At 52.0% G+C, this 13422-nt stretch overlaps 1 protein-coding gene across 6 annotated transcripts in view; it reads right to left on the minus strand.

Annotated features, from left to right (window-relative positions):
- The window catches only part of LOC142880099 (chromodomain-helicase-DNA-binding protein 9-like), a 71983-nt gene that overhangs the window by 36345 nt on the left and 22216 nt on the right, over positions 1-13422 (minus strand). For 5 of the 6 annotated variants that reach the window (XM_076013757.1, XM_076013756.1, XM_076013755.1 and 2 more), the window contains one exon: positions 9191-9597. In XM_076013757.1, coding sequence (XP_075869872.1) covers positions 9191-9597 — 407 coding nt within the window. Of the gene's footprint in view, positions 1-9190; positions 9598-12589; positions 12845-13422 lie in introns of those variants that run through there. The other variant, XM_076013758.1, reaches the window with a different exon arrangement.

The raw sequence follows: 13422 nt of genomic DNA on the forward strand, positions 1-13422 counted from the left end.
AAGACCGACCAGGGAATCCACCTCCAACCAGTCCACGTGTGGCTGAGTCACTTTGTGCTCATCACTCAACTGTGTCTGTGTGTGTGTGTGTGTGTGTGTGTGTGCGTGTGACGTGCTGGGAGGGGGGCTAATTGAGGCGCTGCGACCGGTTTCGTCGTCAGGAAATCCCCCATTCTTACGAACAGAGGCTGTAATCGCAGGCCCCGCACGACACGCAACTGGAAACAGCAGCAAGGACGCCTCCAGCAGCAGCAGCAGCAGCAACAGCAGCAGCAGCAGCAGCAGCACCTCCCACCCCCACCCTCCCCCTCCCCCACCTCACCCGCCCCTCGTTCTCAAAGACAAACACTGTATCAGCACAGTGCACATGGCAACGCGGGGGATTTCTGCCTACTGTAGGCACACACACACACACACACACACACAGATGCGCTTTTGCCTGAGCGCAACTCGCATGGCGGACTTGCAAAAATAAACGCACACAGAGCGACGAATTTGACCAAAAACAAAAAGAGTTGAATTGAACAGCAGCTTTACTACTGGGGGAGGCTGCACAGCGCGCAGGCCGGCGCTACAATGCGAGCGGCCGCTACGTATGCGCCGCAGTTAAACCTCCATTTTCTATCATGTAATTGATCTCAGGAGCTCCATTTTGTTTTGATATTTTCCTGCCACCCTGCTGCTTTGTAATCATATCAGAGCCCCGCGCCGCTAACTGGAAGCGCTGGGTGCCTGCACGGCTTTGAGGTTGCTGGGAGAGCCAAATTTATTTCTGAGGGTGGGGTGGGGTTGGGGGGAGGGGGAGGGGGAGATGAGGGGGCGGGGGGACGGGGGGTGGGGGTTGTATGTGGTTGGGGGAGGGGGAACTGAAAAATAAAAATGGGGTGGAGGGAGCGTGGGATGAGCTGCGCAGAGCTTTCCGTCAAGCCGCGATGGAAGGTTTCTCTTTTCAGCGGGTCGGCTGCACGCAAGGAACAAGAAAAAGGCAAAGTCCACGTTTGCACGGAGCCGTGATCGGCTCGGAGTCTGAACTGTAAAAGAATTATGGCCTCATGTAGGGCTGATTATGAAGGTAAATAATTTGATGACATGTAGGTCAGACAGGCTTTCAGAAAGAATTGGGGGTTGGGGGGGACACACACACAAGGAAGGTAATTTGTTCAAATTTAAAGGTCCACTGAGCAACATTCAGCCGCTGCTACTGGGATCTGCTGGTGCCAAACGGAATGAAAAAATACACTGACATAACATAGAGCTTGAAAAAAATCACAGACTGTGGTTTCATTTCCTATTGCGAAGCAGTTGCAGCTACATAAAGAGCAGGTGAGACTTGGATGAGTTCACAGACTTCACAGTTAGTAAAGGGAACAACACAAGAGCATTCTGACACCATAATAAACCAGGGGTTAATATTAGCACTTTGAGAAGGCTTTCTTAGCATTACAAGAAACATCAGGCTTTTAAATCCCACAAAAATATCATAAAAACTGTTTTCTGGCTAAACGGAAAAAAAAAAGCAAGAAAAAAAAAAAAGCATTGTTTTCAAGCACACTGCTGCTGCCGTCCACAGTGAGCAGCGAAAACAGAGAACAGAGAAAAAGTTTCAAATGAGTTTCCCCTGTGAGCGGTTCTCCTTGCTATTAGGATTAAGCCCTGGACCTTCCAGCTGTGAACGGACTCGAACGAACAAGTTCAGCTCCGTCTTGGAGGGGAATGAGACGGCTGGCGATGAGCCGTGGATGACCTCCCAAAATGTACGAGAGCCCTTGAACACTAGGGGGCCGTTGCACTGTGACCTGGCTTCCTTCCAGAGCCTCTGTGAATGGCCTCTCCTGGGGATTCCACTGCTTTGCATTAGTTGTGTGGCTGGCTGATCTGTGTAGTGCATCCAATGTTCCGAGGTCTCTGTATAATTTTGTCCGAGTGAAGCAACATCAGCCCCGTCCCTCAGGGTCTGTGGTGCGCTCCAACCAATCTCAGCTGATGTGTGTTTTGAATGCATTCTTTTGCAAACATTTAGCGCAAGGGGTGAGAACCACAGAGGACTGACTAAGAGCAATATCCACGAGTCTTCTATCTGTCGTCTCAGAACTGCTGATGGTACAATTCTATCCCATTTTCAGACCTTCATTTTGAAATATCTGACCCGGCTGAGAAGCCTCAGATTCTGAGCAATCACCCAAAAGCAAACGAGCAGAGAAAACTACAGATTCCGGTTAGGACGCATATTTAACCCTCTGTTTACAGCCTGCAAGGCAACCGTGAGTCTGCGTCAGGAGGGAGGGGCCAAGCACCGGGCTGGTCTGGGAGAGGTGAGGTGCTGATTGTACTATTTTGAAAAGTGTACAAAACAGAAGGAGCAAGGGTGGAACTTCCCCAGGTGGAAATGTGAGCAGTTGACTGATGAACTGGCGCTGTGCGTGATTGTTAGGAGACCTTGGTGAAGGGATGCAGTGCCACATGCAGACTCTGCTTTGCAGGACAGTCTGGCCTTGCAGTGAACCAGAGCACAGTCACCAGGGGGAGCGGCGTGTGCGACTGGTTCCCCATCGCTGCTTCTAACCCCACTGTGTCCTCCTCTGACAGGCAGACACTCTCAGCTACAATCACAGTGGGGAGTCTCCCCCCCCCCACCCCACCCCCCACCCCAGTAGGTCACACTAACCAGAGACAGGTGACACCCCAGCACCGGAGCCGTTTGTATGGAGGACGTCCATCAGGACTCATCTCAGTCAATCAATCAGAAGATTCTTCCAGCTTGGGTCAACCCAGTGACCCAAGCCGACCTTCACCTCTTCACTCTCTGTCCTTAGTTTGGTGTTGCATTAGATTCTGCAACAACTTCCCCAATCAAACAGGCTGCCGCTGCTAAGCTAAGTAAGCTACAACAAGTTTAGTCAGTGATCCGAACACGTCCGTTTTCATCACACTCTATTACAGGGATCTGACCTCATATCGACCTATTTATTTTTTTGTAACAAAGTCAAGGTCAACAAAAAAAAATCAAATATAGAATCATTTGAGAAAGAGAACAGCCTGACGCTGGTGCATTTTCCTGAGTGGGCCGGGATCAGAAGTTCTCCTGAAGCGCTTAAAAAGCCAAGAAAAAAACCCATCAACTAAAAAACAGAGGGGGGCGGGGGGTATGAGATATGAGTCATGTTTATTATCGCCCTATCATAGCAACTTGCAGGTCCATATTTTAATCATCTGTTTCCATGAAGGTCTATCTTCGGTCTGACAGCTTTTCTATGTGATGGTGCGACCCGATCGTTTGCTTTGCCAAACGGATGGACGGCTGTCATCTCACCGGCAGCGTAACCACGTGCTGGGCCCAGTAGCAGTCAAACGGCAGCCAGAGGGGTTCCGCCAGAATGCCAAGTCACTGGTCACAGAACCAGACCTGCAGGTGCGCAAACAACCAGCAGGGTGGTCTTATCTCAGTGCCCCAGTCCTCAGCTGAAGAAGACTGAAAACAAAAAGAGCAAACACCCGGCACGCAGAACACACAGTGAACCTGGAGCCCAGCGAGAACACCCTCACGACGGGACGCAGGCTCAAACAGCAAGGACTCTGGTAGGGGTGGGGGGGGGGTGATGGTACCTCAGTGGCTGAGACGCATTAATGTTTGATGGGGAGAATCCAGGGAGGAGCGAGCGCATGAGCGGGATTCTCCTGCTGCTAATCTCTCCCCCGGGCCTGTCATCCCGTCCTGGGATGGCACGCCATCAGAACACAACAGAAAACACGCGGCGGAAGAAAACACGCCTGCTTTGCACCTCCGTACAGTGAGCTAGGGGCGGGCCCACACACCAGCCGCTTCACATTTCTAACTGTGTCGACAGTTTCCACGAGGTTCTGGCCAGGGTCCAGTGGAATTTGCTCATCTACTCCTAAAATAGGTTGGTGGACTCTGGAATAGTTTCTCTCCCAGCAGAAAAGCAGACTTCCTCCCCTTTCCCCATCGTCATCTTCAGGCACAGAGACGTGGCTGACTTTCACTATTGGTTGCGTGACACTGCACTGCAACAGAGGAGGACTTTTTTTTTTTTTTTTTTTGTCTTGTTTCTTTTTTGGCCTTGCTAGCCACTGTTTCCAACGCTCGACAAACTGATTAGCAGTTCTCGTCTCAGTCTATTTCAGGGTTGAGAGCAGTTTGGTTACACCGTGAACGCTCCCTTCACTGAAACAGATACACTAATCAAACCGGATCCATCAAACACACACTGCTGCAGCCCAGTCGGGAACAGAAGGACAAACTAAAAATATCTGTCGAGGGCCGACTTTCCTCTCCGTCCCTGCCACGGCGACTGGAGTCGTCTGCCGCCTGGCTTGGCTGTGGTGGGCAGGATTAGTGCAATTATTTCCATCCTTTAACTTCAAACAAACTTTGCTTAATCTCATAATCTTCACAACAATTTGAACGCGACGGCAGACGGTGCCCTCCGCGCGAGCCAGAGCTCCAAAAAGACTGTTATTTATTCTGCCTGCAATAAGAAGGTCAGCGCGATGCGACTGCCGTGGTGATGTCTCTGCCGGCCTGGCAATGAATAATAACGCGTATTCCATCACTGTCGTACTTTCACCGATATGAGCAACCTCTGTGAATGAACTGAGAGAACGCTTGCGCGAGGCTCTTGACTTCAGCTGACTCTCCTCCATCTGCCTGAGTGGTGTGACAGAAACCATATCTGGGGGGTCTTCTTGAAGCGATGGTCCCGCCCCGTACGGTCAGACCGGTTCACTGACCGCTCGTCGTGGAACAGGAACGCAACCTGCGATAAACTTCAGACTTTACCAGGAACCTGGGACAGTCTCACCGTCGCCACCGGACCCAGCGACAGCAGCCGCGGTGGAACCACTGATTAGCATACATCTCCATCTGCTCATCCATTGTGCGACATCTGCACGGCAACTCCCACAGCCAAGTCTATTAGATTGACATTGTACGGTGAAGGCCTTGCTGGGAACTTGTTCAACATCACCGGGTGATGGACTGTAACCACCTGTTTAGTTTATCATCTACGGTAAAACGACTGCATTGGCATCCAGGAAGCACGTTTTTTTTTTGTTTTTTTTTCTCTCCCTGTGTCACGTGGAAACAACTCTTTGAGGAAGTAAACCTACACATGGCCTGCAGACCAGAACAAGTCAGACACAACGCTGCTGATATTTCTGTCAATTCTCAAACGTTCAGAAGATGAAGACACAAGTTCCACCATGCAGATTCAGCGGCCGCATTTCATAAAAGTGATCAAAGCAAAACCTCAGAAAGGTTAAAAGCAGGCTTTCCCGGAAACCTCCGGGTCCTTTCTGAGCAAGTCGTTCATTTGCCGAGACTTAACGAGTGCGACATTGAAACTGAAGGAACACGTGACGTCACGCTAACTCTCCGTAGCTGACTGATGCCATTTTGAAACTCCATAAGCGGCTGTGTGGCGCACACTCTTATCTTATACTTTCCCCGTATGTAGGCCAAGCACGCTTATACTCAACAAAATGGGTTACGCAGCTCATTAACTTGTAGCAACAAGGATCGGTGTAATCGGAGGCTGTTTTGTGAGCAGCCAGAGCCGCTGCAAGACCACTTTCAGTCTCCAACCCTGAAAGACAAATCAGCTCTTTGACCGCTGCTCTCGGCCTCGGCCTCCCAGGTGTTTTCATTTCAGAGGTAATCTGGGCAGGTACAGTGGGACCAGAGTGGGGTCATCCGCCGAGTGACCCCCCCCCCCACTAAGCCGGCCAGCATCACATCACAATCACCGATTCCTCCATTATCTCACTGCTTCCCAAACATTGCTCTATTTATAACTCTGAAAAGGAGGACAGAATCTGCCGCCTCCCACTTCTTATCTCCTTCTACCCACCTCATCTATTCATCCATCTATGCGCTGCACAGTTGCCAGCCACTTATTTCGGCGTCCACGCTGGGCTCTTGTTTATCCTCAGTGGCGTCACGACAGCCACTCCAAGGTGGACGCCGGCAACATGGCAGCAGGGCTTTCCGTGGACAAAAAGCCGTTGAGGGACCTTTTTCTTTTCACCAGCACGACGTTTTACTTATTCAGCCATTACATATCTTACACACGTGGTAATCCAGTATGTTTAATGCTGCCATATTGTAAATAGATTCAGGGCCAGATTCAAGTGGACAGGCTTTGCGCGATTAATGCAATTAATCTGAGAAATTCAATCAATCACCAGAAAATGGCAAATTTTCTGGTCATCAGAGGTTACTACATATATCATACAGAGCGTCCAAAATTAGGCCAGGTCTAAGCGGAAGTTCTGCTAAAACCCAACTGCTTGGAAGAAGACAAACTCAGATGGTTGTGTACATGGAAACATAGGAGGACACACATTCACCGACAGGAGAGAGACTAAATCTACTCCTTTTCAAAACGCTTTGCTTATTATGGGACCTTGACAAAGATTCTTGGGTGGAATTACACCACAAACACCATCAAGTGGCGAGTCAGAGTTTGACAGATCGCACCGTCCTTGACCGCTGGCCTCCAACAACTAAAATCTCATCAGTCCCATTCAGAGTGAAACGCTGGCACTTAAATTTCCGCTACACCATCCGGAGAGAGAGAGAGAGAGAGAGAGAGAGAGAGAGAGGGAGAGAGAGAGAGATCAAAAGAAATGAGACAGACGGGGGGATGAAGTGACAGACGGACAACCTGCTTCATTTAGCAGGAGGGTCTGACTTCTTCTCCAAGCACTCCCAGTCCTACTTCTCTTCAGACACACAGTTCACACAGCTCCCACTGAGGGCACTTGTATCAAGCCTGCTGCATACAAACGCACATGCATGTGTGCGTGTTTGCGTGTACATATTGTCTGTCTCACCACGAAATGCCTATCTATAATATATAGATTCATACGCGTCTCATATACGTGTGTGTGTGTGTGTGTGTGTGTGTGTGTGTCTGTGTGTGTGTGTGTGTGTGTGTGTGTGTGTGTGTGGATGAGCGGTGGGCATGCAGGATGCAGAGGTGAGAGTCCACCCTCCTGGATCCACCCTGCAGCGCTGGCCCTGCATGTCAATGTGGCCTCTGCTTTGCTCCACCCACCTCCCCCAACGAATGGGACCAGTTTATTGTTATGACGTGCAGTAAATTCAGTTGAACTTTGAGCTTCCATCTTGGCAACCACGGGCAGAAAATGTTCTACCGCTATTAAAACAACGTCCCCGCGACAACCTGCCATTACACAAGCAGCTTTCAGTGGTTGGAAAAGGCACAAGCAACCCCAGGTGCTACACACACTCATTCACACACTGGAGAACCGCACGTGTGCGTTATGGTGGATTTCTTAACGTCAGCATCGTCCTGAACAGTTCCGACTCTCAGCTGAAAATGAAGGGCCGCATCACGGACCCCCCCCCCCCCCCCGCAACCCCCACCCGACCCCCAGCAGAAAGACACAGTCCTCATCGCGTCACCAGGTCATGCAGCGAGAGGGGATTCAAACGCAAACGTGGCCTTATAAAACAAACACTTGAAATAGCAGCACCATGAGACCTTTTGTTCCCTTTCAATGGCCCAGGCTCACGGAAATCTTTTTTTTTTTTTTTTTCTTCAGAGAAATCCGCTACGTTGTTCCCACCCAAGCAACCAATCGTGCTGCGCGTCACATCTATCTGCCAGCACTCGCTAACACGTAGCGGTTTGCTATCAGCCTGCCCAAGGTTACGCAGACGAGCCGGAGAAATGGATGCGGATGAAGCGAAGCGGCGCCGAGAGAGAATGATTTGTCCTTATTAGGGATACGCTGCTAGGCTCCGTATCCGTATACGTTTCCCATAGCGTGAGTGTGCAGGGAGGGCGCCGGGAGCGAGCGAGCACCATCAAACAGCAGCGGCATGGCACACTGTGCAGGTCGAGAGGAAAACACACCGGCTATCGCACTCACGAGAGCTGCGTTCATGAAAGACAACACGTCCACAACAGCACAATTAAAGGGATAGTTCACCGAAGTTCACCCGTTAGCTACTCACTGCTTCACCGCATGTGGGATTTTTTAGTTTTTTTTTCAAATTCATATCTGTAGTTTGACAAGCATCAAGAGTTTGACCCAAACTGACAACTACAGCGACGTCGCGTCCATGTTGAAATCCTCCATTTTCTCATTTCTCTGCTGGGTTTTGCAAGGACTTTGCACAAGCGGCTCTTGACTCAGAGACAGCAACTTCAGCGGCACGTAAACACAGGCAGCCGCATTGGAATTCTCACTTCTGACACACAAATGCTGATTCACGCTGAGAGGCAACTGAACATTTCAAGAGTTTGTCAGATTTGCCAGGAAAATGACGGAGGTGCAGGGAACACAGTGGTGTGTAAGTGTTCCCACAGCTGCAGCGGGTCACAGTGTCGTGTGCCTGGCATTCAGTGCCAAGGCTTGGAAACGGAAACTTTGTTAGCATCGGGTGGAGCAGCAATTCCAACTTTGGGTGAACTGTCCGTTCAACAACACAACTTGTGCAAGAAAACAAAGAGGAAAACTAAGCAGCGAAGAAGCGTGGGGGAGGAAAGCTGTCGCTGCGTGTCGCTGCCCCCGGTGTCACTGAGTGATACAGCGTGCACTTCATCCAGACTACTACAGAAAAGCTGCTCCGCACTAATGACGTTACGCTGATGATTTGCAGCTGGAAAATTCAATCAGCTGCCCTTTTCTCCATCAACTCTAATACGAATTTCAGCGCAAACTCAAGGCAGTGGTTTGCATTCATCTGCTCACTTCGTCCATGTTATATAGACTCTCGTTTTGAAAGAAAACAACCCAAAAAACATAACTAGAGTATTTTGGGTGCAGTGGTTAGCACGGCCACCTCACAGCAAGGAGGTCCCAGGGTCTCCTGTGGGGTCTTTCTGTAAGGAGTCTGCACGTTCTCCATGTGTCTGCTGGCTTCTCTCCAGGTTCTCCAGCTTCCTCTCACAGTCCAAAAACATGCATGTGAGGTGAATTGGAAACTCTAAAAGGACCGTAGGTGTGTTCGTCTCTACGTGTCCCTGCCACGTGTCCAGGGTGTCACCCTGCTTAGGCCCTATGACCGCTGGGAGAGACTCCAGCTGAGCCCAGATGCATGAACTCTAGTATTTGGCCCATCCAAAGCTCTGCTTCGAGGACCATTTCAACAAAAACGTCAACTTCAAAGTTGCCGGTCGCTTGCCGAGCCGCCACCTACCCGATCTTGGCCTTCTGCTTGGGCTTGGTGGAGGGCACGATGCAGGCCGCCTTCCTGCCGGCCTTCACCTTCAGCCGCGCTCTGCCGTTCCCTTTGTGCTGCCGCTCCCGCCGGGCCTTGGTCTTGCTCGAGGACGAGCTGGGGAAACTCTCGGGGCTCATGACTCTGGGGATGTTCTTCTCGCCGCGCTGCCGGGCTTTGGCGATGGCCTCGGATATTATCCTGTTAGCCTTCTCCTGCTTGTCCTCCATCTGATGGTGCGCCCGCCGCTGGGCCTTCTTCTCCGACGACGAGCTGGACGAGGACGAGGACGATGACGAGGACGAGGAGGAGCAAGACGAGCCGCTCTTCATTGGCGGACTGAGCACTCGCACCTGGGCGCCGGGACCATTAGCGTTCTTCCGGGGCTGAAGGAGAGAATCAGACGAGATGTTCAGCGTCGAGATCAGAAATAAAGATCACAGGTCTTTTTTTAACCTGCGTAACTCAACAAGTTCTACAATATATTATTATAACAAAAATCTTTTTAGTTGCTCTCATTTCTTGGAAACATACACCAAAAAAAAACCTTGGCAGGATTTCTTGAGAAAAATTCTGCAACATATAAAAATAAAAAAAACAAGTCATGAAAGTGGAAGAAAGATCACAAGTGCCGATGATGCTATTTGTCGCCATCATTAGGGACGGAAGCCAGTGAGTCACACGGCTCGGGCTTATACATTAGTGATATAATAAAAGCATCGCAGAAAATGGAGCCGGCAAACTGAGATGCCATTTTGCCGCACAGCAAGCAGAAAATTAAAAGCAGTTTCCACACGTGGAGCAAAAGGCTAAACGGAGGGAAAATACTATCAAACCACTGAAACCCCCTCCCCCAGTGAAGTGAAATCACAGGTCAACGTGCCGCTGCCTTCTTTCTGTGACGCGTTTCTGTCACTGGCGGACAGGGAAACCCCCCCCCCCCCTCCCAGGAGGTGAGCAGGCTGCGTGTCGATCGCTCACGCAGCTCGCACCTTGTGTTGGTCCCCCGTGTGAGGCGCCGGCGGGTCTGTGGACCTGCACCGCTGCTCCGGTGTAGCTTCCAAATCTGTCCGGGCTACGAGATCTGTCTGGGAGTCTTAGGGCAACTCTATGAGGACACACTACATCGAGGTCGAACAGATAGATAGATAGATAGATAGACTGATAGATAGATAGACTGATAGATAGATAGATAGATAGATAGATAGATAGATAGATAGATAGATATAATCACATTATATTGGTTTGTTTGACTGCAATGTAGTTTGTCCTAATAGTCTAGCCGTATGTGACGTCGTCGGCAGTGGCCGGACCCCCGGACAGATGTCGAAGCCTTGCGGCCACCACTTAGCCAATGACAGTTTGCCACGTCGCTGAAGTCGCCGGACAGATCTCGTAGGCCCGGACAGATTTTGTACCTACACTGGTTCAACCCTGTGTAGGTGGGCGGAGCCACCAGTCTGGCAGGTGTTTCCAACCAGGAAGCCACGTGAAGGTCCCGCCTCCCCGCCCCCACAACCCGGTGACAGACATGCTGTTGCCTGGTACCATTCTATTCAGCAGGGTGAAAAGTAGGGTAGCAAAAGAAAAAAAAAAAAGAGGCTTCGTGTTGCAAGGAAGCCTCACGGACATAAATAATCCAGCCCGGCTGATACACGATGATATATGAATAATAGATGCTGCCACAGCAGTTATGCCGACACAAGCAACCTTAAGCCCGGCGGAGAAGGACCCAATAAAGGGATGACCTCATCTAAAAATATGTTGCTTATGCTAACATGAACCAGGCCAAGCTGGCTCCATTCACCCCCCCCCCCCAGCCTACACACACACACACACACACTGCTGGCTAAATAAAGAGAATTAGCTTGAACCTCGCCAACAATGTGGGGGGAAGGGAGTAGAATAACTGGCGGATTCATTTAGAATGGGACACACACACACACACACACACACACACACGCACACACACACGCGCACACACACGCGCACACACACACGCACACACACACGCATACGCTGCACAAGAGCTGCATTATGATTTTCACGTGTGCACCGCTGCCGAGGCTGTTCGGAAAGAAAAAAAGGGAGAATTACTGGATCAGGCTGGAATGTTCTCATTCAAGTTAATGGTAAAGAAGGGGGGGGGTGAAGAAGGAGGGAGGGGGGATGTGAAGGAAGGGGGGGGTGTTAAAGTGTTGCTTTGAGAGCAGCAGTAGCAGCGAAGACGGAGGCACAGGAAAGCGGCATTGGGACGAGGAAGAAAACACATTCCCGCCGGTCGGGTGGGTGGCAGAGTGGGGGTGTGGATGGGTGGGTGGGTGTGTGTGTGGGGGGGGGCAGCGGTGGTACAAGTGGAGGTGAAAAGATAAAACGCAGCAAAAACAGGCAGAGGAAGCGTGCTGGCTGCAGCTGTGTGTAGCAGGGCTATAAATAAGCAGAGCTGCGGCCCCCAGTCAGCCAGTCAGCTAGTCAGTCAGCTAGTCAGTCAGCAGCCAGTCAGCCAGTCAGTCAGCCAGTCAGCTAGTCAGTCAGCTAGTCAGCCAGTCAGCCAGCAGCCAGCAGCAGCCAGTCATCAGCCAGTCAGCTAGTCAGTCAGCTAGTCAGTCAGCAGCCAGTCAGCCAGTCAGTCAGCTAGTCAGCCAGTCAGCCAGTCAGCCAGTCAGCTAGTCAGTCAGCTAGTCAGTCAGCTAGTCAGCCAGTCAGCCAGTCAGCCAGCAGCCAGCAGCAGCCAGTCATCAGCCAGTCAGCAGCCAGTCAGCAGCCAGTCAACCAGCACCCAGTCATCCAGCAGCCAGTCAGCCAGGCTCTGCAGTGATTCAACCTCCTGCTCAAGCACCACCCATAGGTGGCGCTGCACTCTCTCACAACAACACACTCTCAGTCAGTCAGGTGACCGGCAGCTTCCACACATGTAGCGAGGACGCACAACACACACACACACACACACACACAGAGTGTGCACTGTACACAGTTGAAGTCGGACGGCCGGAGCAGCTTAGCGAGAGGAAGTGGTGGTGGTGGGGGGGGGGGGGAGCAGACAGTGGGACAGCAGTGGGTGGGGGGTGTGGGTGGACTCCACGAGGTCTCGGCCGGCAGCAGCGACAGAGAGAGAGAGAGAGAGAGAGAGAGAGAGAGAGCGACAGAGGGGGGGGGGGAGGGGAGAGAGCGAGAGAGAGAGCGAGAGGGGGGGGGGGGGAGAGAGAGAGAGAGAGAGAGAGAGAGAGAGAGAGAGAGAGAGAGAATGATAGCAGCAGTTCAAGATGGCGGCGGTGCAGCCAGTAGCAGAGGAGGCTGTTCAGTTCCTGCCGGCCCCTCCCCCTGCCCCCCTCCCCTCCTTCCCCCCAGCCCCCCCCTCACTCAGAGCAGCTCACTTACCCTTCCTCTTGGCCTCTTCACTGTAGACATGGTGGATTCTCTCTCTCTCTCTCTTCTCCTCTTTTGTTTTTTCCCTCTCTCACTCGCTGACAAAAGCTTCGCCCTTTCGCCGGGTTTCTTTCCTTCCCTCCTCCTCCTCCTCCTCCTCCTCCTCTTCTTCTACTTCTTCTTCTTCTCCTTCTCCTCCCCTCTGCCGCTCGCTCACGTTTTCTCTCACACTCTCGCTCGCTCACTCACTCGCTCGCTCGCCCGCCCCCCCTCCCGCCCCCACCGACTTCAACAGTCCTTTTTTTTTTTCCTCCTCTCACTTTTTTCCTGGAGCCCCCCTCCCCTCCCTCCCCTCCCTGTCGCTCTCTCTCTCTCTCTCTCTCTCTCTCTCCTGGTTTTGCCTCCCTCCTCCTCCCTCCCTCCTTCCCTCCCCCTCCTCCTCCTCCCTCCCTCCCTCCCTCCTCCTCCTCCTCCCCGGTCAGCTCTTCTTCTTCCCCTTCCTCTTCCTCCTCTTCTTCTTCTTCTTCTCCTTCTCCTTCTTCCCGGGGCAGCGTGTGAGAGTGCCGGAGCTGCTCGTCTCCTCCTCCTCCTCCTCCTCCTCCTCCTCCACCCCCAGCGGGCAGGGCTCAAGAGGAGAGCATGGGAGCACTCTCTCTCTCTCTCTCTCTCCCTCTCGCTCGCCCTGGTCTCCTCACGCCGTGATGAGGGAGCAGCTCTGTGGGCGGTGGAGGAGGTGCGTGGCAGTCCAGGAAGCTCTCATTCTGCCGCCGCCGCCGCTGCCGCTGCCTCTTCGCTCGCCCCCCCACCTCCCCTCCCTCTCTCCCTCTCTCTCACGCTCTCTCTCT

The sequence above is a fragment of the Nelusetta ayraudi genome, unplaced genomic scaffold, assembly GCF_046127955.1.
Source record: "Nelusetta ayraudi isolate G7.1 ecotype Tasmania unplaced genomic scaffold, CSIRO-AGI_Nayr_v1 ptg000157l, whole genome shotgun sequence".
NCBI lineage: Eukaryota > Metazoa > Chordata > Actinopteri > Tetraodontiformes > Monacanthidae > Nelusetta > Nelusetta ayraudi.